Source organism: Necator americanus, chromosome II (assembly GCF_031761385.1).
Source record: "Necator americanus strain Aroian chromosome II, whole genome shotgun sequence".
NCBI classification, from domain to species: domain Eukaryota; kingdom Metazoa; phylum Nematoda; class Chromadorea; order Rhabditida; family Ancylostomatidae; genus Necator; species Necator americanus.
In genome coordinates, this window is record NC_087372.1 from 32,272,105 (window position 1) to 32,294,680 (window position 22,576).

General features: G+C 40.9%; 1 protein-coding gene across 3 annotated transcripts; it reads left to right on the forward strand.

Annotated features, from left to right (window-relative positions):
* Positions 1 to 64: 64 nt before the first annotated feature.
* On the forward strand, positions 65 to 8,630 carry RB195_020159 (uncharacterized protein; the record flags this gene model as incomplete). 3 transcript variants are annotated; one of them, XM_064188340.1, is made up of 12 exons in its annotated part: positions 101 to 128; positions 402 to 609; positions 1,944 to 2,024; positions 2,089 to 2,177; positions 3,113 to 3,257; positions 3,319 to 3,421; positions 3,589 to 3,684; positions 5,141 to 5,191; positions 5,248 to 5,387; positions 5,521 to 5,649; positions 7,716 to 7,809; positions 8,475 to 8,630. In XM_064188340.1, the coding sequence occupies 12 exons, from the start codon at positions 101 to 103 to the stop codon at positions 8,628 to 8,630; spliced, it is 1,320 nt and encodes a 439-aa protein (XP_064044220.1). The 3 variants fall into 3 exon arrangements, with proteins under 3 accessions (XP_064044219.1, XP_064044220.1, XP_064044221.1); XM_064188338.1 differs by lacking the exons at positions 5,141 to 5,191; positions 5,248 to 5,387; positions 5,521 to 5,649; positions 7,716 to 7,809; positions 8,475 to 8,630 and having other exon boundaries at positions 65 to 128; positions 3,589 to 3,702; XM_064188339.1 differs by lacking the exons at positions 101 to 128; positions 402 to 609; positions 1,944 to 2,024; ... (2 more) ...; positions 3,319 to 3,421; positions 3,589 to 3,684 and having other exon boundaries at positions 5,144 to 5,191.
* Between the last annotated feature and the right edge of the window lie 13,946 nt (positions 8,631 to 22,576).

Genomic DNA, 22,576 nt, shown 5'->3' on the forward strand with positions numbered 1-22,576 from the left:
TAACTGAAATAGACACACCGCAGTGGTGTAGGACCGTACTCTCATAATTCCAGTAATACCTTCGATGTCCGTCTGGAATCATCTTCTTTGTCGCGCTAGAATGATTCACAAGAAGTGTCGTGTTACCGGTAAGTTGCTTGTTCTAATAGTTCTAAGTATATTTGGGTAGAAATGACCTGGGACTTGGTAAACTTGCATAAACAGCTACGGGATGGGACCTTCACTTATCTCTGTGGTTCGGTTGCAGCAAGCGAGGTCCTACCTCGACTAAATCCGTTAGCTCCACCTTACCATTAACGCAGCTGTTCATGCAGTTGTATCAGATATAGATCGTTCGGACCCTAGTTTAAGCTCGATTTTTGTACATCTTCTTGAAGATCCTTTACTGTGTATCGTTTCAGATGCTCCTTATTTACGAAGTAATGGCGTCTACCGCTTTAATGTACCAGACGAAAAAGTTCCTTGGGCAGTAGAGTTTCCTGACTACAATCCTCCAGATTACACAGATCCAAGTACACTATCCAGAAAATGGGCAGACCCCGAACCTACATCTGGCGAGTTTAAGTGGAATTCCATGGACGGGAAAATCAACCGCGTTTCCTTTGTGTGGTAAGGATAACCGTTCTTAGTTTTGTGGATGAGCGATGAAAGGGCAAGATCTTGTTTCCCCTTAATTATTCTGTTAGTCCAAAACCTCCAGTTTCATTTCGGAAGTCACATAAGCAAAGTACTCTACGTACTATTGCTCCTCTTCAACTGAAGTTGAAGGGGACACAATTACAGTTCGTCAGGTTGCAATCGAGTTAGGACCCCATCTCGGCAGTTCGATTGCAACAAACGAGGACCTCAATTCGGTCGCAACCACCACCACTTACACTACTTCAAGTATAGCCAGTATGTAATTTCACCAGGATTGAGGTAGTCTCGACCGACTTGAGCAAATGCTATGCGTTGGGAGATTTGCTCACTGTTTTCGATAAAATAACATTGATTGAAGCATGCTAACGTTGACGAAAAGCCAGTGCATTATCCAAAACATTGTCCGTTCAAGAATTTGCGATCGCACTGCTGCGTCCGGTCGTCACTTCTGCATACGGTTATCGCCTCCTTAGCGCTTAAAGTCAAGCTACTCGTGGCGCAATGTCCTTACAAGTTGGAAGTGTACCGTCTAATTGCGCTCATGCAACATTCCACGATAGATGGAATAGAAGGGTAGAAGCGAGGACATTCAGAGACAAATTCACATGATTAGAAGCGTAGCCGGTTCAAAACGACATGAAACACGGCAGTTGCGTAAGCAGTTGCACTCGGAAGCTGCGCGGTGGAGACAGTGGTTGGAATGGAGGTGGGACCATCGCCCAGCAATGAACGGTGGTAGCAGAGCTCCTCACCCGACCCTAACCGCTGCGCTCCACCGGATCGCTTCGAACGCAACCGCTCCACCGGACAACTGCGCCGTGCTCTATGTCGTTTTGACTCTGCTATATGTGGCATTTATAGAAGCCTCAAGATTGAATTTCAGAAGAAAATCAGATAAAACTTTTCGGAAGAACTCACAATGAAGAATTATTTAATAAACATTATAGTGGCGTCGAACTTATTATACGGGTTTGACACATTGGTGTCGGCTCGCCACCACCTAGAACGCTGCAACGACGTACGGACACCCTTTTGCACCTAAGAGATAGAGTCTCAGGCCGCACAATACGTTCGTATTCGCTTCTACGTACAATCTCTGCTCTTTTTGTTCCATTGGCACATTATTTTCTTATTAGCCGCAAGCAACGCGTGCGGCTAAGGCTGACTGAATTGATGCCTAACCGTGCTAGTGGTTCATTGCATCAATCAGTTGGTTTTGCACATTATTGTCGTAATGGAGTGGAAATGAGAACATTGTGTGTACGTGTAGAACGCACAAAAATGGTTGCAAATGTACTTTCCAGTGATTACTCCCTGGACACTTCTTCACGGCCAATAAATCCAATGGGAAGAACTGGACTTCGCGGCAGAGGTGTCTTAGGAAGGTAAATGGATTTTACTTCGAAGTAAAGCTCAAATTTAATTGTTGTAATTTGCAGGACTTTTCAGGTGGGGTCCAAATCACGCAGCTGACCCCTTAGTTACGAGATTGAAAAATGGAAAGTTGCAGTTTGTGGCCATAAAACGTGGTGACACAGGTCCGTTTTCCTAAAGATAACTCCTGTTCCTCCAGTGATTTGATACTGTTTTTGTATTTTTCCATCAGAGTCCGCTCAAGAGTTGTTTTTTTGCTCGATTTGAGCACGAGGTTGAGTTTTTCTTGGAATGCACCGCAGCAAAGCTTGGGTTTATACATTCCTAATAAAAACGCGAATTGTTTAATTTTCTTTGATATTTAATGACCAACGCAAGATCAGTAATCAAGTACTTAATTCAGCGTGTCACGACTTTGACGTGGAGCGGAATCCACTGTAAAAGCGTAAAGTTACGCTACGCTTTCACAGTGGATTTCGTGACCGGAGCCACTCTGGGTTCCATTATCTACTACCGCTTTACGTGGCAGTAGATAATGGAACTCAGATTGGTTTCCGCTCATCCTTCCCCAATCGTTGTCAAAAAAGCAGTGCGCGGATCTCTTTAATTTCTACGAGGTAAGCTTAAACGCGCTTCTATGTACACGTTCCGATCCTCTCAGCAGGTTACTGATTTGTCTAGCTTGAATAGGCTGGTGAAACGACATCAGTAATCTTCGACCGTCCGCACTTGGACACTGCGCGTGGACAGGCGTGACTGTTTGTGACTGAAATCGTAAAAAAGCGGAAGCGAAACCATGGTGAGCTCCGCAGTCTACCCGAACTTTACGATTTCACTGTGGGTTCCACACCACAGCAAAATCTTGATACCTGCCTCTAACCACAGTGATTCTCGAGAACAACAACTGCACACTCGCTGAGCCTGACTGCATAAGTTTATAAGTTAATTTTTTTGTGTGCAAATAGTTTTGATGTCCCCAGAACACATAAGGGCCAGAAGGTGTCAGATTTGTCTGCTCTCCATTTTATAGAAGGTAATTCCCTTCTTGTGTTTCTTCCTCAATTTCGTTAGTCTGGAAAAGTTCCGCTTGTCTATTTAGGTGAGTGGGCCATACCTGGTGGAATGGTAGATGCCGGTGAACAAGTCTCAGAAACGCTGAAAAGGGAATTTTCTGAAGAAACTTTGGGTGGTAAAGTACGCTCTGAACTGGAGCAGCTTTGGAAAAAAGGACGCGAATTGTATAGGTAGGAGAGAATCTGATGAAGTTATTATTTTGTTCATGTAATTGAAAAAATAATAATCTAGAGGTTATGTCGATGACCACAGGAATACGGATAATGCCTGGATGGAAACTACGTGTGTAAACTTCCACGACGCCAGTGGTCTTCTTGACAAAGTGGAGCTACAGGTTTGTTGAATTGTACATGATTTCCCTGGTCTCTCTTCTAATGCATTTAACCGCGTGACTTTCAAGCGTCCTTCTTGGGTTTTTCATCTTTTTCTTTGCCTTTAAAATATATGTTGCTGCTGTATGATTTTGGATATAGAACTCCCAACATCTCATTTCATATTCAGGCTGGAGATGATGCTGTTAATGTCAGATGGATCAATGTCGACTCCAATGAGCCCTTATATGCATCACATACAGATTTCATTGCGTTGTTGAAAAAAGTTCATAGCATAAAATAAAGTATTTGTTGAATAATCTATTTGTTTATGTGCCTACATATAATATTAATGAAGTTAGCATAGTATAGCATGGTAAAATTAGTTACCAATACTGCAATTCTGTCCAAACTCATGCTCCTAGAACTCCAACGATCAGTTCGGAAATCCCTTAGCCATTTTGTTGCGGGACAGCATACGGGTGTTGTCTGAATGGTAACATCTCATTAGTTAGGCGCAGTAGGTCAAGTTATAGGGCTCCGATAAGTGCCCGGAATGCAGGCGACGTGCACGTTAATCTTGTCCTGAAATGATCCTTTGTGCCAACATAGTTTCTTTAGCTTTGGATTTGCTTCGAATCCCCAGAACTACAATTATTGAGTCTATAAAGCAGACTTTTGTATGTATACATGCAGGTGTCCAGACACAGTTTTTTCTTTTGCCCAGGCAATTTCCATTTGGTCATTTTTCGGGGAACGGAAGATGAAAGGATAATAATTTTAAGAGAAATGAGAGGAGAACAAAGGAGATTTTCGAGTGTTTCATAATGTCCAGCCAAAATTATTCGTTTACATCTTACCCTTCTCTTCGCTCATAATCTCACTGACCCGAAAAAATGGTTTTCTAAATCCAAGTTTTTCACTTCTCATTAGTTATCCTCAGGCTATGCTAGGGGTATGTACTAAAAATAGGCGTCTAAAAGTAGGTTCTGCTTCTCAGCAGCTAGGATCGATGGGGACCTTTGTTAGCACCACTCATCGCTGTAGTTGGTGATGGTCCCATCTCGATCCCAACCGCTAGTTTCACCTTGTTACTTCGAGCGCAATCGCTTTCGCAATTGCACTGAGCTTCATGTCGTTTTAATCGTATTAAAGCAAAGGAGGCAGTACTCACTCATTTCTGAACCACTAGGCCTTTTTTGTCACTTTTATTATTTTAATGAGTTATTGACAGTTTTGTGGAATGCAAGCCAGTGAATAAATGTTTAACCTTCTTGGAGAAGCTATCCTGAACTTTTCCCGTTCAGAGTTAAGGCTGAAATTTTATGAAAAGCCAGCTACTGGAAAGGTCGCCACAAATGAAATTGCTGGAAAAGAACTACAGTCCCCTTCACTACGTATGTATAACATAAAAGCAACAGTTTTCTGCCCAAGGGTTCATCCACAGGCTTTTGGATTAGCATCGCGCCCTGGTCCTGGTCCACTCCACATCGACATCTGGGGCTCAATCCAAATCAAATCTGCTCGGCATCCATACGTGCGGACCGCGTTCGCAAACGCGCCGCGTGCGCGTTTGATTTGTGCGGCGCCGCTGATGTCATTTCGATTTCTTACGCGAACCAGTTTTTTTTTGAGTCGTGCTTGGAATTCTTTTGTTCTGGCTATAGAGTAGATTTGTTTTCTTTTTTTTTTATTGTTTCGTGAAGTACTCTGGTCTCTTCTCACGCTTGCTGTTCTTTCAGATTATGTCACGTCGTGCTCCTCCACCGATCGATGGACTCTATTCCTTAAAGGTGTGCTTTTTTTTTAGAGAAAAGAGGTTTTCTTTGACTAATTTTACTTTTTCCAGGTTGACAACATCTCCTACAACACAACCCAGGCCGATTTGCGAAGGATGTTTGATAAATATGGTGAAATCGGAGATATCCACATACCTAGAGATAAATATACTCGTCAGAGCAAAGGTTTTGGATTTGTGCGCTTTTATAGGTACGTTTTTTTTTTCGTCAAGATCGTTTTAAATGACCAGAGGTTTTTCCAGTAGCATATCAGTAACTAATTCTACAGTAACTAGTGAAAGTCCTCAAATAAGTCATGAAGAAGTCCACAGAAATTTTTCTAGCCGTCGTGATGCTGAATATGCAATGGATCGAACGGATGGACGTTGGGTAGAAGGTCGTGAAATTCGTGTTGCTATGGCACGATATGAACGACCAATTGATGAGAGAGGAGCTTATACAAGGCGTGGAAGGTGAATAACTGATATTTTTGTGTTTCTTTTCGAAAAACTGAAGCTCTGTGGCTAAGAAGAAGTGAAAAGGTCAACGTATTATGAGATAAAGTTCAGCCTCACGTGGAGTGCACTTCTGCACAAGAAGATAGACACAGAACATTGTTTCTGGTGTTAACATAATTTTGAAGAACGAACATTGTCAATTCTGAGTAAAACAAATATTGAAATAGTCCTCCTTTCCCGGACAAGTACTACTGTCTAGTGAAAAAGCAAGTTAGGGTCTCGCTGGGTGTCATATACGTCATTTGAATCCAAGCTTGAAAAATGATTGTGGTAGTACTTTTTCATTCTGCTGATCGTTTTGGACATTTTTGTTTAACTCGAAAATGGAATTTGATGACAAAAGAAAGAATGCCAATGTTCCAAAAAATGAATTTCCTCTGGTTTCGAATGTTAAAATGAAAACAGTGATGCCAAGCGTTTGCTCGCTTTATCCTCACTTTTGTATCAAGTGAACATTTTGTGTAAATTCCGGATCCTAAGAGGCAAGAACTTCGGCAGTGGTTAGTGGAAAAGCTGCAGCTAAATTCTTTTGAGTCTCTTGCTATTATTAGCTAGTATTTTCTGAAATCTGATATAGTCGGGTCAAAACAGCCTGAGGTGACGGTTGCCAGAAACTCGGATTGCGGCGAGGAGTGGAGCTAGCGGGTCCCACCTCGCCGATTACAACTGCTCGCTCCACCTTCTTCGAGCTCAGCAGCCTATACAGACAGCTTCAAGTCGTTTTGGGCCGGCTATACATCCTACTGTAGGGACAAAATGTCTTGTGAACTTGGCACTATCACATATTCATTGCTTAAGAAATCGGAAGTACTTGGAAGCTATTTTCATGAGTTTTTTTGCCTACAATATTAAGAATTTTGGTGTTTGTGTTTGGAAAGCGGAGTATTTGAACAGTGCTTGTCGCAGGTTGGCCGTAGCTGAGTTTGCAGTCGCAGCCGCAGTGATCGGCTTCTAGCAGAAATGTTGTCGAAGCCGAACAGCAATGCAACAGCAGTAGAAGCAGTACTGACCAGAAGTGCAGCTGTGTGATCGGTAGCAGAGCAGAGCCCCCAGCAGTTTGGCAGGGTGTGCTGATCCAGATATCTGTTGCTGAACGAATCTGATATTAGCCAATCCTATGGCAGAGGCGGCAGTCCGTCTAAAAGTCGCAGCGCTTCCCGTACATTTTTGTCCACTGCAGGCTGCATATTTTTGGTCTGTTGTTGATTAAAAGAGTAGATGTGAAGATTTATTGGAATATGTCGGACGATACTAACAAAAACATTACGACGGTACCATCTGACATTCTTGTGCTAGTTTTGCTTTCGCATATTTATGGCTTACTTCGCATGGTAAAGCTGTGTTGATCGATAGTTATTCTTTTAATTAGTTTTATGAGGTTTGAAACAGACAATTGCTCACATTAGTCATTTCAAGTTGGCGCCTAGGTTTTCTCAAGTATTTCTGTGAAGTGGTTGAGAAGTTGATGGTTAATAAGTGTCTGTGAAACAGCCATAAGCTAATTTCGAGAAATTTCGACGCGAAGTAGAGTTCTTTTAAAAAAAATTTTTTTTTTTTTTTTAAAACCTTCCCTTCAAGTTTTACTATCCGTAAGCATGAGAATTAATCAGTTGTTGTGGCTGTGTGAACATGAAACGGTCCTGACATAGGAGGAGAACCTTCCCGCAATTGTTAGTTGCTATCCGAGAAGAATGCATATTAGATCTTTCTTTTTTGCATAGTTTATTTAAGTAAAAATGAGGAACTAGTGGCCACAGCACTTGGATGGGTCAGTATTCGCATTGCCATGTAGTTGTTGTCGTTGTTTAAGCGCCAAGCGTAAACGCATGTGGTTGTGATGTCGTGCATTGGATTGCTCACCTTGCTTCCTTCGTGTTGCTGATCGTATTCATAGTGTCGGATGGAAAGTGTTGTAATTATTCTACATTGTGTAGGCAAAATTTAATGTTATTTCGTACGACATATTCCAAGTAGTAAAGGAAAACGATAGCACTTGAGTCAATTGTATACTTTCTGATTAGATCACGCTCACGTTCTCCTCGTCGTCGCAGCCGCAGCCGTTCACCCCGTCGTTCGAGGTCCCGCTCGCCCCGCAGTAGGAGCCGCAGTGGTTCGGTAAGTCTGTACTACGAGTTCATTATTTTTTAAACTGAGATTCGGAATATTATCCAGAAGAGTCAGTTCAACCAGAGCTTCTTTTGTTTCGATTTTTCCGACTTTTGATTGCGCATACGTATGCGCTGGTTGCAAGAAGTAGAGATATCTCTAGTTACTGAAACTCGCAGTGAGATGCACTCATCGTAGAGTAACTAGTGCTGATCATAGGTTTGTTACAGGATTAGATTTGTCTCGGTGATGTCCCCAAACGTAACGGGATTTCCTTTGACTACCTTTCATTCAGCACCATACATTGTTGTGTTTTTCAGAATTCTTACAAATCGGCAAGAATACTACATGTAAATGATAGTAACTGCGGAATTGTTCCAGGGGCATTGCCACACTTAATGATTTTTATTGTTGAATAGATTGCTTATTTTGCCCAATGTGCAAGTGTAATTTGCAAAAAAAAAAGAAAAGCGTGTGGCAGAACTGATAACAAAAGTGTGCCGCTGAAACGAAAGTAAGATCGTGTGGGATTAGCATGAAGATTGATTGTGTGCAAGTGAAAGTAGTTCTAGAGCTTTGTAAGCGAAAATGACTTTTCCCGACATTTCATATAAGTTGTGCAAGAGCTGATGCTTTTCGTGATTCTATTATATTGGTAATTAGAAATCTTTCAGCCACGTCGTAGCAGAACTCGCAGTGGAAGTCCCAGGAACGATCGTCGATCAGCGTCCCCTAACGGCAAGGATGCATCCCCTGAACGAGACGGCTCAGAACACAGATCCAAAAGTGGCACTCACTCGCGCTCTGTCAGCCCTCGCGATCGCGACTAGCAGGAGCTTCGCCTGTCAACGGTTGTCCATGGTTACCTGTTAATAATTACTGTTCTATTGTAGTATTTACTTTGACTTGGTTCTGTGGTATAAAATTGGAACCAATGTATCATAATTTGACTCATTTACTGTACTGCATTCTGTTTGTGTTCAGCTTCAGAGCAACCTGTTATGGCACTTAACACTTTATATTCTCAATTCCCAATGTTTAAAAGTTCAGTGATGTTTTTTTGGAATGGTTGTTGGTGATTTCATGAAAATTGTCGAAGAGGAATAACTTGATGCAAAGACGAACGAAAGACAAGCACATATAAGTGCAGATCTGCAATCAGAAACTAAGGTCTCCACACGTTGAAGGATCGAAAAAACGAGATGTATAACCGGTTGTTGTTAGTTGTTAGCGGTTAAACTGTGTTTACCTCAGAAAGAGAGAGACGGCTGGGACGGTAGACGTACCTCCGAAACAGGAGAACTAGTCCATGCACAGCGACGACACGACAGCCAGAGTTTGTGAGATGTGGGATTCTGACTTCTTGCAGTATAAATACTGCTGTTTTTGATCCACTCATCTAGGATGATTCGAGAAAGACCGATTCTAGAGGATATTTCCTACAGTTTCTGTTAAAAGCAGCGTACAACGAATCTGACGTAGTGGTTTGAAACCGCTGGAGAAGCTAGAGATGTGGTTGTAGATGGCGGAAGCAGGGGTGGTTCCGCTCATCTCTCCCTGATCGTTTTAAAAAGACTGTTTTTTACGACGATTTTAGCTGGAACGCTACACCTGTACTTGCGCCGCATACAGCTGTCGAAAGCTAGTGCGTTCTCCTCGGCTGATTATTCAAGTGAAACCTATGAATAGGTTGCTGAGGAGACCGGAACGTATGCATAGAGGAGCGTTCTAACGTTCCTCGTGGGAACTAAAGCGGTTTTCACGCCGTTTTTTTAAGGACGATTAAGGAGAGATGGGCGGAACCTCCCCTGATCCCGCAATCTACAACCCCATCTCTAGCTTCCCCCATGGATTCTCTCATGTCAGATTCGTGGTTTGTTGCTTTAACAAAATAATGTGAGCATACTGGAAAACGATAAAAGAAGAAACGTTTCTTCTTAATATTACTAGGAGGTTATCGCTTGAAATCCATTATTTTTAGGAGGTAGAGTACCTCGAGGTAGGGTAATTCGTGGATATCGACTCATGAATTTCGAAAGATTCACGTCAAACCTCACACATTGCAGTGATGAAGAATGTGAAGGGAAATGTGTTTGTCGACTTTCTCCGTCCCCGCAAAGTGTGGTACGTTTCTTTGTTCAATGAGTGAAAGATGTATTTGAAGCAGTAGCTACTATACTTATTCTCCAGAAAAGAAGGATCTAGTGCCTTTCTAAACATTTTGGTGATGACAACGGTGTTTTTGGTGTTTTCCAGTTAACTTTCTTCAACTTGCATGGCTACCTCGTCCTTTGCCTTATCATTCGCAGTCTCCTTTCCTTTTGCTTGGGCCTCTTTCAGAAATACCACTACATTGTCTTCGCATCTAATCACAACTGTATCTAATATCATCACCTACAGTTTTCCTATACCGGGAGCTCTTCCTCAATGCATGGAGAGTTGTTGACGAAAAATAGGTACAAAAAATGTCGTACATAGGGAATTAATTTGTAAGCAGGATCCCCAGATCCAGAAATCTTAGGAAGTGTGAGGAGACGGATTCTCATACCTGTAATCAGATTCTTTACTATTCCAACGTAAGTGGTTTTCACTTTGGTTATGATTGTTGATGACGCGAGAGAAAGGATGAACAGTGCGTGGTGTAGAACTGTAAAACATTTGAGAAGATTTTGATTCTCTTTCACCATTCATTGGTGTAGTGCCTTTTGTAGAAGGTGGTTCAGCGGAATACTTTATCAGTGGTAGGACGTTTGGTCCGAAAAATAATGGAATAGTGGCAGACACTAACACGAATACGCACACTATGCCGGTCAGCTGGCATGCTGCCTCTGATATATAGTCGGGTCAAAACGACATGAAACACGGACATTTGCGCAAGCGGCTGCGCTCAAAGCGGAGCGGTGGGGTCGTGTAAGGATACACGCTACCGCCACACAGCTCTGCAGTTCGCCATGGGCCCACCTCAACTCCAACCGCTGTTTCCACCGCACCACTTCCGAGCGCGGCCGCTTGCGCAGCGGTCAGTGCTTCATGTCATTTTGACCCAACTATAGTGTGCCAACAAAAATACATTGAGGACAGTTGATGCATTGCCTCTTACACAATCGTACTACGACAGCAATATATTTGTAACAACGCATTACGATGATAATTAAGTACGGTACAGGTTCCGCGGCTATTGCCGAACATTCATATTGTCGAGTTTTCAGTAGATTTGAATAAAGTATAAAGTACACAGCGTTGATCAATCCCCATGGGGATTCGCCTACCCGTTCGACTTCAACTCAGAATCGTTTGAGAATTACAAACTCGTGTGCCGCCTTGACTCGCGCCGCCGAGGCGATGTGTCAAATCGGTGTTTTTATCCTCCCAGACAAGTTAGGTACCAATCTATCAAACATGGAGGAATGAAGAGCTTGGTTGGCACTTGGGCGGTTTCGAAACATCAGCCGATCGTGCAGTTACAGTTGAACCTCTTACCGACTGCGCTACACCCGGCGTTCACTAGATTTACTTCCATGAAATCATTTTCTTATAAGATGTCTTAAGCTGCTTCGAAAGAACTTCCAATCATTCACGATACTAGGACATAAGCTGGATAGAAACTATCATTTCTTCACTATGACATTTCGGGGCCCCTCCGAAATAGTTTTTCATTTCAAACACTATATAATTTAGTATTAAATGACAATATCTGGTTTTATGTTTTGAGTCATTGACTCCACACATTATTGCGACACAACTCCGATATTAAAAAGTCTAATGGGACCATCCTTAATGAAAACACCACGTTTGTCAGCAGCTACTGAACCGCCGACGTGTTTTTTGTAACAGGTTATGCTTTATCGCTCATTTTATATCCTAGGTTCTCATAATACATTCGGTAGGTTGTTAATAAGAAAAAAAATGTTTGAGGAGAGAACATTAGCAATTCGCATAATCCTTAATGTGTTCTCCTTGATCATTTGTCAAAATGAGTCTGTAATTGAGCTCGAGATCATTCAAAAAGGGCAATACATAAGCGGCAATGGTACGTATATTCAGAAATTGCAAATCTTCATATCCTGGAAAAATTTCCTGGGAAGATTTGGGCATGATTTTCCTACAAGAGAAAAACGAAGAAATAGAAGAAAAAAGGAAAACAGAATGACGGATTGACTGCAATAAAATTTCTTGAATGTTCCTAGTCTTCACGTATGTTTATGGATAGGTTTCCATTTTCTTGTGGTTTACCTTTGCTAACTAACGTTTAGTTCTAGTTCTAGTTTATTGGGCACATGACGGGAAAAACATGTCGTTATCCTTCTGGTGTATGGGGAGCTTTAAAGTCTAATTTTCATGGATTTCTCGACATTGAAAGATTCCAGTAATTTGGGATTCTCTGAGCTGAAGTGCTCTTAGCAGTGTTTCTCAGCGAAGCGTATACTTTTTAGGAAATAACGAATACAAAGACGTACCTTTAGGAGCACAATTAGCATAATTCGGACCAATCTTCGCTTGAGCGTCTTCGAACACTTTTCTTCTTTCCTGCACTCAATTACGTAGCTCCAAGGACCTTTCTTCCCAGTGCAGTTATAGTCGGACTGAAGCTCGGTGCTCTTTGCGTAAGTGGTTGACCTCCAAGCGATGCGATGGAGCCAGCGGTTCGGATCGAGTTGGGACCCTCTCGCTAACTTCACTCGGACTGTAGCGATAATATAGTAGGGTCAAAACGACATGAAGCACGGTGCAATTGCGTACGCGGCTTCTGCCGAGGCGGTGCGGTGGAGCGTAGCAGTTAGAAGCTGCAGTTTGCGATGATCCCACCTCGGTTCCAACTGCTGCTTCCACCGCGCCGTTTCGAGCGCGTACGCAAATGCACCATGCTTCATGTTGTTTTGACACGACTATACGTGGTACTGTTGATGGTACCGCTGCGACCGCAATTCCCTGCCCCATCGCTTGCCCAATTACAACGAACTTCAGGTCGTTATGATCCAACTATAGTTCTTCTTTCCATATCGATATGCGCCCTTATTTCTCGACGCTCTAGCTTACTTTTTTCTCTTAGTAACTTTAACCTACATGTCATAGATTCCCTAATGACTAGTGCTAAGGTCTTAAGGGCCCGATTGATTTGAATTAACTTCATAAGATCAAGAAGGACTTAAAACGCTATTATGATGATCTGCTATCGCTATTACGTTATAATCTGTGATCATCGCCAGATTACAAGTTTCCTAACCAGACATCTGAATGTGACTGTAAAATCTGGCATTCCAAAGATATGTTTGTTTCTTACATAGCAAACTACGATAGATCGTACGATATTACGGTCACAATTCCTGTTTTTTCTTCAAAGCAGGTCCATTATGTACTACAAAACGTGTACTCTTTTCGGTGAATATCCGGACGCACATAGTCCACATTGTCGCCGATAGTTGCCCAGGTGACCGCGACGCGTCTGCCGCAGCGCACAAACTTCCTGTGCTTGACGCGCACCCTCATCTGCCTCGCTCTAATTGAGGAAACATCGTGGCCAAATGAGGGGAAAGGGTATTTTAGGCTACATTATAGTTTTATAGCTGAATGATCATTCATTCTTTCATTCATTCATTCACTCAATCGTTCGTTCATTCATTTATTAGTTTGTCTATCCACCATCCTGCTATTCTGCCGTTCATTCTTTCACTCATTTGTTCGCTCGCTCAATCATCCATACATTTATTCATTCATTCATCCACTCATTCATTCGGTCGTCCATTCATGTGTTCACTCATTCTCCCATTCAACCGCTCATCGTTCCATTCATTCCTTCACTCATTCATTCATTCGTCCATTCATTTGGCCATCCGTCCATTCATCTGCTCATCCGCCCACTCCTTCATTCTCTAATTCATCTAATCATTCGTTCATCCACTTTTGTCCGTACATACATAAACTATTGTATTACACATGCAAATTCATCTACAGGAGACAGTTCAGATATATTTCTAGCCATTGCGTCCGTGTTTATTTTTCTTTTCCTTTTTTTTTATTTCTCTGCTTTTTGTACAGAAATATCCTTAGTATTCACTAAAGATATTTTTAAAATCCTATTATTAATTTAGTATAATAATATCAATTTTATAGAAGCTGTTTCTAAGAAAATATGGTAAGGAAATCAAATCCATATTACGGAGAACTATGAGAGAAAAACTCGTATAATTGTGGATAGTAGGAAAATAAAGCACATGTTCTAATCTGATAATTTCACTTTTGATAAGTTTTTTTTTTTCTCTACAGCTGAGCGAGTAAGGTCCTAGATGGAATGTGTTGCGAAGGTTTAGAATGGTTTGTTGTAATAGTTTTAATCCTGGAATAATTTACTTTAATTTTAATTCTGGAATATCCCTTCATTAGTGAGATAAAGGATAAAGTCACTGGCGTGTTCAATCCACTTGGGATGCGCCAACGCGTTTTACTGCAATTCATAATCGTTGAAGTTTTGCAAGGCGTGTTGGCCTATACAATGACTTGCGGGGACCAGCCGATAATTATTTCTTTATTGCTCTCTGAAAAATGAATTTTTGTCTAACTAACGTTCTAATTGGACTCCGTTGGGAGCTATTCAAGATGCTGCACTCTTAATGAAGGGAAAATTCTTTCCAAACTTGCAGAACTTGTCCTTTTTTATGAGCAGACGAACGAATACGAGTTCAGTGTTCTAGAACTTTAACGTTTTACTGTTGTCCTCGAACAATTTCATTGCGGCCTTCGTTTTGACTCGAACAACTCCCGGAAACACCGCTCAGCAGGGGGTATCGTTTATGTGAAAACTCCCCGTTTTCTCACTAATAATACCAATCTTGCGCCCTATTTTTCGTATAATGTAGGGATTTTTCCCGAATAAATGTTTTTCCGGTACTCTTTTGTGCGATTAAATGTATGTTTTCCATCAATCTGTTCCCTTGTTGCCTTTGTGTTCGCTCAGCAAATCTCAAACTTCAATAAATAGTGTTTCTGCAGCAATATTTCAGTGTTTCAGGATTATCAGTAAATCTCAGTCCGCGAAATGAAGGTAGGGTTGGAGGTACATTTTCTCATGTTGTAATACTGTATGGAGATCTTTTTAAATCTTTTTTTAAAATGAAATCCTACACTAATTCGCCTTAAGGTTAGCATATCACGAAATAGAGTGTATTCGGATCTGTCCACGAATATGTAGGGGTAGCGGTTCACGATCCGCGATCTCGCTCGATCCATCCTAGCTGTCCAGAAAACCGGCGTGGGAAACGGGACCGTCACACCGGATCTCTCAACGAGGCACCAAATAACGCACCATGTCTACGAGAGCTCACGTATGCGCCGTGCTTGCGAGCGGACAGCTAATGCACTGCTGATGCTGCCACATCTGCTCGCCACCAGAGGCGGCGCGTACGGCTGCTCTCGCAGATGTGCAGCACGGCACTAGATGCCTTGTAGGCATACATGCGATAGTCGGACACGATGGCCCAACACCTTTCACTTTTGTATGGTTGGCGAAGAGACCTCAGGTGGAGTATTCGTATACGGGATGGGAGACTATGGAGAGGGGGGTGATTCCGTCTATTTCTTCCTAATTGCCGTAAAAAACGGCCCGGAAGATACGGCTTCAGGCGTTTTGGCGCACTATTTTCTACAGGGAGTTGGACTGGAGCGCGCCAGCCTTCTGCGGCGCCGTATCTTCCGGGCCGTTTTTTTACGCCAATTAGGAAGAAATGGACGGAATCACCCCCCCCCCCCCCCTCTCCATAGTCTCCCATCCCGTATACGAATACTCCACCTGAAATCCGTGCCATCTCAGATTCATGGAGTGATGCCTTTAAGCTGCACCCCAACAAGCTGGACCTCTTCACTCGAAGAGGGTCCGGCTCCTCCCTATCGCACCCATTGTCCTGGTTGCACATTTCAATAATCTACCTAGCTCTAGCCATGATAAACGTCATATATTTTGCTTTGTACACCAACTATACAAATCCTATTTCCTATGCACCTCGTTTTATCCAGCATCATTTATTTTACGACATTTTTTGAAGTTAACGATACGAAAGGATAAAGAATAAGCTGCACGACGCTCATAAATCCCTCTGACGTGCGCCTACGCATTCGACTTAAGCTAACCAAATAACTATTATATTATTCTATCTCCACTAATCTTCAAAATATGGGTGTCTTCATGTTGTTGTTTTTTCTTTTTTTTTCTTCGGGTCGACTTTTGTGTATACGACAAACGGCGGTCAAAGATGCGATAGTCAGAGCCGGTGCTCTAACCCCTCCACTTTTGAACGGTTGGCGAAATTACCCCCTTCACTTTTGAGCGTTTAGCGAAAGCGCCCCCTTCACTTCAGCTGCACCCTATGAGCTAAGCCCCCTTCACCTGAGGAGGGTCCCACTTCTCCCTATCGCACCTGTATATACCTAGAGGAATGCGATTATTAGGTACGGTGCGACAAGGGCTGAATTACATGGGGGAATTGAATGCAACTGTGAACTCTCTTCCTAACCTTGTTCGTTCGTGTCTTTGTTTTCTTATCCTTTCTTTTGAGGAGATCCGAACATCCTTAATTTCATGGAATACTACTTCTGCGTCCTTTTATCTGAATAAATAATTGCGAGTTCCATTTTATTCTAGTACATTCCAGATGATTCACTGACAAATGGGATTTAGTTGCATAAAGTAAAAAAGATAAAGTCATTGGCGTATTCAATCCACTTGGGATGCGCCAACGTGTTTTGCCGCAATTCGTAATCGTTGAGGTTTTGGAACGCGTTTTGGCCTCTACAACGACCTGAGGGGGCGAGCTGATGAATCAAGTCAGCGTTTTTTTTTTCCTCCCAGACAAGTCTGATACCAATTTATTGACCCCCGGAGAGATGAAAGGCTTGCTCGGCACTAAGCCGGTCTAGAACCTTCGACCGTGCGACCACACTGGACCTCTAACCAACTGCGCCATACCTGGCCCATAACTGTATATATGGTTGTTAATATATTATCTTTTAAAGAGTAGTTTACCAATACTTTTTAAAAAGTCACACTTTCTACGCATATTTTCACTTTTACTCTTGAACCATAGTTTACTCTGAAGTGTTTATTATTCTTTTTCTAAGGTGTTTCTTCGTTTTTCTTTCTCAGAGGTGGTCTATCCTTCACTTACAATTTGATATTGGCAAGACATTCTGCTCTGAGCTTTTTTAATAAATAATTTGATACCTCATTTGGCAATCACTTTTGACTCCGACCTAGTCATAATTTTTTGGCATTTGAAAATCTAATCACACATTTCTTTCACGGTGTTCAACTCTTTACCAGAACATGCAACGATTTTGTTATTTTATTTTGATTTTATTATCGTCAGAGTTACACTTCGTTCACACTTTTTTTTTAAATCTAAATGACACACCTTACAGTGTAGTATAAAATAAATTATTGTATTGTGAGATCTCACATGATTTTCCAAATGCTACTATTTATTTATTTCACGTACAGGAGCTATGGTACAAGAAGAAAATTGAAGAGAAAATCATGAGAAAAGAAATATTCTTGATTACTTGCATTTATTTACATTTCACAGTTATCTCTAGACAATATTTTAGTGCCTATTCTACATACTTCTGCATACTACTCAGGTTGCGGACTTAGTAGACGTCGTTCTATTTTGAAAGACCTTTAAGTACTCTTCCGAGCTTTAAGTATTTTTAGTATTATTTTGAGGCGAGTGTGGCGCAATCAGAAAGGGGCTCCGTTGCGACTGCAACATCGATGGTTCGAAACTCCCCTAGTGTCAGCAATCGAGCTTCTCATTCCTCCATGGTCGAGATTCGATGCCAAACCTTTTTGAGAGGCTAAAAACCCTGACTTTAAGGCATCACCCCACGAATCTGGGGGGGGGGGGGGTGCAGGATTCAGAAGGGCAACGCATATACGGCGTCGTAGATTGTGGGGAAGAGGGTGATTCCGTTCATTTCTTCCTAATTGCCGTAAAAGACGGCCCGGAAGATGCGACTCCGAGCGTTTCGCGATGCTATTTCCTACAACGGGTTCGATTGGAGCGCGCCAGCCTTGTGCACGCGCCGCATCTTCCCAGCAGTTTTTTTTTTGGCAATTAGGAAGAAATGGACAGAATCAATCTCCTCCACATAATCTACGACCCCGTATAGGAACTCTCCACCTGAAATCCGCACCGCTCCAGATTCATGGGATGCCTTTAATACAGCGGCTACCCTCTGTAAGTCACTACATAGGTGAATTCGAGTTCATCAACTTCAAACGATTTTGAATTGAAGCACGAACGGTTAGGTGGGATCCCCATAGGGAATTATCAACGCTGTGCACTTCATTCTGTATGCATTTCTTTTTGTTAGAATTGGAGATTTTACATAGATTGAATGCTTTCAGTTAGATTTAAGCTTTACTCTGATTTTCCAAGTGATTAATAGTCTTCCGAGCAATCCACTTTTTCATTCCACCGCACTTTTATCACTTTGCACTTTTGCCGTCTGCGTAAATCAAAGACTCGAGTGAAGGCGAATAGTGTTCGCTACTATTGCTACTACGCCACTAGCTTATGTTATATTCTGTTTTTTTTTCTCTATTTTATTCTTTCTCTCATATTTTAAGCCCTCCTGTTACCTTCTGGATTACTTGTTAACCCACTGACGATAGCGCGTTTTTTCCCCTGTCTGGCGTCAATCGACTTTTACCGCCCATATTTGATTAAGGAAGTAATAATAAATAATAATGAATGACAATAAGCCCACTAAGTGCAAAAAAGAACTTTGAAGAAAATGGGAAGTTATGGAAAATAACACTTGAAAAGTTTGAACCTCTCAACATCAGCGCAGCGCTGTACTGAAAGCGTCAATTATCCGTTAGGAAGTGGTCCGTAACGTAATGTAATTATTCCCTAACGTTAGTCCGTTAGTATTCAGAATGAAATTTATTTATTTTATTCATTCGTGTATTAGACCATAGGATAGTGCCTCTTCAATGTTATAGCTACAATTTCATATCCGAAGAAAAAAGTTCAATACTCGGTGATGGGATGGGAAAGATATGGGCGAGGAGGTGCATATTTCTTTATGAACATTCGAGAAAATATTCTAATGTCTGCGGTGAATGATTGCTGGAGTGCTGTAAATTCTGATGGATTAACGACATGTTTTTGACACTTCCCCGGCCGCAATGGGAGCGGTTTCGAAAAGCATCGTTCGTGTCTTTTGGTTTCTGGTCATTCTCATTTATCAGCCATTCTGTTGCTTCTTTTGATGTTTGTTTCTTGATTTTTTTTTCACCGAGGTCCAGGTCCATTCAGACAAAGCAGTGCCGTGAAATGAATTTTTCGAAGATTAATCCAGAAAATGAAGTTTATTTCTAGCGTTGCTCATGCATGAAATCGAGAATTTCGAACTTTTTTGTTTCATTAGCTCCGTCTACGTTTTGTAAAAATGAAACCGATTCAGAGATTTCTCGAATATTCCGATAACGTAGGTGGTCCGCGAAAATATCTGTGTACCTTGTTGCCTCTGAACAATCTGCCCAAACTTTTCGATCTACAGTAAGGGTTCCGAATCCATACACATATTGGATGATCTTTAAGAGTTCCTCCATTTCTTTTGCAAGAATTTTCGGGATTTCCCAAATTAGATTTAAGCTTAATTCCTAGTTTTCGAGTGATTGATAGTCTTTCGAGCAATTCTCTTTTGCGCTGCAACGCATTCGTCGCTGCTTCATCTCCTGCAAACATTTGACGTCTCTGCTGAACTCCGGGACTCCTCAGACCGCTCATACGCCAATGTCTGCGCTTCAGAGTGTTGAAGCAGAGTTGTTACGCGGTCCCTCTGGGTATTTGACCTATTTGGGTTGAACTTTGGCAATGTGTTGGCCAACATCACTTTCTTGCAATGTCTGGACATGTAACTTTGCCGGTTACATAGCTTGTACGTGCCAAGGGATGCATTGTCCTGAAACCCACTGATTGGATTTGATAAAAGCAACCCCACCCCAGTCGCAGGTAGCAATCAGGCTCGTAGATGCAATAGCCCCATATGTCTGTCTGAATAATATAATAAACCAGCCGAATTCAATTTCAAATTCGATTTGAAGGCAGCAAAGCGGGTGAAAAAATCCAATGTTTTCAAATGTTTCAATGTTTTCAAAATTTCTGTTCAAATTTTTTGGAAACATTGATGCATTTGAAAAAATAAATAGAAATTGATTTAATAGAAATCTCTTTTAAATTGACAAGTGATCTTGCTGCAAATTTTGCTGCACTTTTCTGGAAAGAGGCGAATTTCGCCGACGGTAGAAATACAATCTTCTGTTTCTTTCATGGTTTCGCCTTATTTGCAGGAAGATCAATCGTCAATTTATCAGAGCGTTGAAGATATGCGTCAGTTTTTGGGACCTTTCCCCATCGTGTACATCTCACACAAGAGATTTTATATCCGACTTCTAGTGCTTCTAGTCTTGATTTTGATTTTTCTTTTTTTTTTTTTGTTAAGTTTGTGGTACCAATAGAGGTAATTGAATAGGTAAAAAATCACCTAAAATTATAGTATAGAATTGAGATAAAAATGGAGACAAGCGCTTTTGAGATTTTCATGGATTTCGATACTTCATGAATTGTTTGACGAATATCCTTTGCAAATGCAACAGCGAATTAATGTTGAGCTCCAACGACAATTGCCAGATAGCAGTTCAAGTGTTTCTGTTGTCTGGACGATTATTTATTTTTCAGATAATTTTTCGTGTCTTTGGACGAGAATACCGTACTCCCTATTCATCTCTACAGTACCCGATAGTACATGTGCACGTGAAGATCGCACGGGTGTATGTAGCGGCAGTGTACGGCGTAGTAGACTCGTCCCTTTCCTCAACGTAACGATTCTTTCTAGGCGAAATTCAATGAAGCAGAACCGGATTTTTTTAATGCGATATCGATTGATCTTCATACGGAACACATGTCAACTCGTCCAATTCCAAAATAATCCATATATCAGTGCTTTTACGCCCGATACTCCCCTTAAAACATCCGCAGATCATGGCGATTCCACATTGTTGACAATCTCGTAGACTTCCTTGTGACGGGATGTTGAAACGAACCGCAAACAAGATTCTTGATGTCGTACTTTCGGTCTCGCGGCCAGAATCGTCTAATGAATTCTGATGTTTGTTTTTCCCATTGAGAAGAAATTAAAATTGTGCCGAAATGAGCACGTGAATCAGATGTAAACGTTGGTGTACATACAAATTCCTCTCTCTGTACACTCTTCCTAATTCTCTTTGAGCAATTCTGGAAAATTTCATCTCGAACGCCTTCACTTGCATTTTGTCATTTTATTCTGGAATTTGCCATTTTGTAAATTTTCTTCGACTACGGTTAGAATACTGCAAGAAAAATCTACTGCCGTATTATTATTTTGTTCTTTTTTTGACTCCCAGGCTTTCGTGTAACTTGAAATATAAATATGAAAAGTTTAAAAAAAATTAAGATGAGAAAAGCAATCCAAGAAAAATAGATCCAGAACAGGTTGTGTTGGGGAATTTTGCGAAAAATACATATTCGCTGAAACATTAAAATCAGAATAGAGAAAGTGCATTGTTATAGGGCATACCATAAAATAATACATACCATAAAAATTATTTTGTTATATTTTATATCAGGATCAAAACATACTACAAGTGATAGTTCTAAACTCCTATTACAAGTACTGATTTTCTTGAATCTTTTTCTTGATTTTTTCTTGAATTTCTCTTGATTGGAGGAAACAGTCATTCATGTTGAAATTGTTACTTAATTCGTTCCTGGGGGGATTTTAGAGTTGCGTTCTATGCAGATGTATCGTACTTTTTCACATACATTCGTACACAACATTTTTCAGAGTGTAAAAAAAAAACTATTTGTGGAGATTGGTCCTCTTTTTTTGAGACCATTATCCGATGATATCCTTGCTTCTTTATTGTCCTCTATTCATTGTTTCCTTAGTGGCAGCAGTTTAAAGGTTACCTACGACGACAACTACAAGAGGAAGCAAATGAGAAGAGAGGAAAAAAAAAGGATGGAAAGAAATTACTGTAACAGGGAGTAGTCGCATTCTCGATTTCAAGGACTTTTTTCATTTTTTCTGGGACTATAAAAGAATTCTAGAATGCATAATGTTGTTTCTATTTCCTACTGGCTATGAAGAGCAGGAAAACGGCGAGGATTTGCGTGACATATGCATGTTTTTGGTGCTCGAACCTACTATATATATGTAGATACTACTCGCCTAAATGTTTCTTCGGGATCCATAATGAGCCGGCAGCAGCCTCAGCACGACACTTTGGATCCCCTCACACAGTGAACATCCGACCTTCGGTATATCTTTTAGTTTTTTAAGGTGAGATTTTAAATTAACAAGCCGGATTGATTACAATTCATGGAAAATATCCACTTCCAAAATCCGAATAGGTTTCAAAAAAAATTTTTCTGAACTTTTTATAAGTGATTTTTTTCTTTAATTATTTTTTATAACTTATCACGTAATTTCTATTTGATTATTATTTGATTATTTTATTGAACATTTGATTTCTATTGACTATTTATTTTTTTTGATTTTATTTTTATACTAAGTTATCTTATTAATTTTTTTATTGTTATTTATGTTTTATTTATTTGTATTTTTAATTATTTAATTTTCAGTTTTATTTAGTTTTTTAATACTATTTTTTAAATTTATTAATTATATTATATTATTTTTCTGCATTATTTTATTTTTCAATTAAAATTCATTTGAT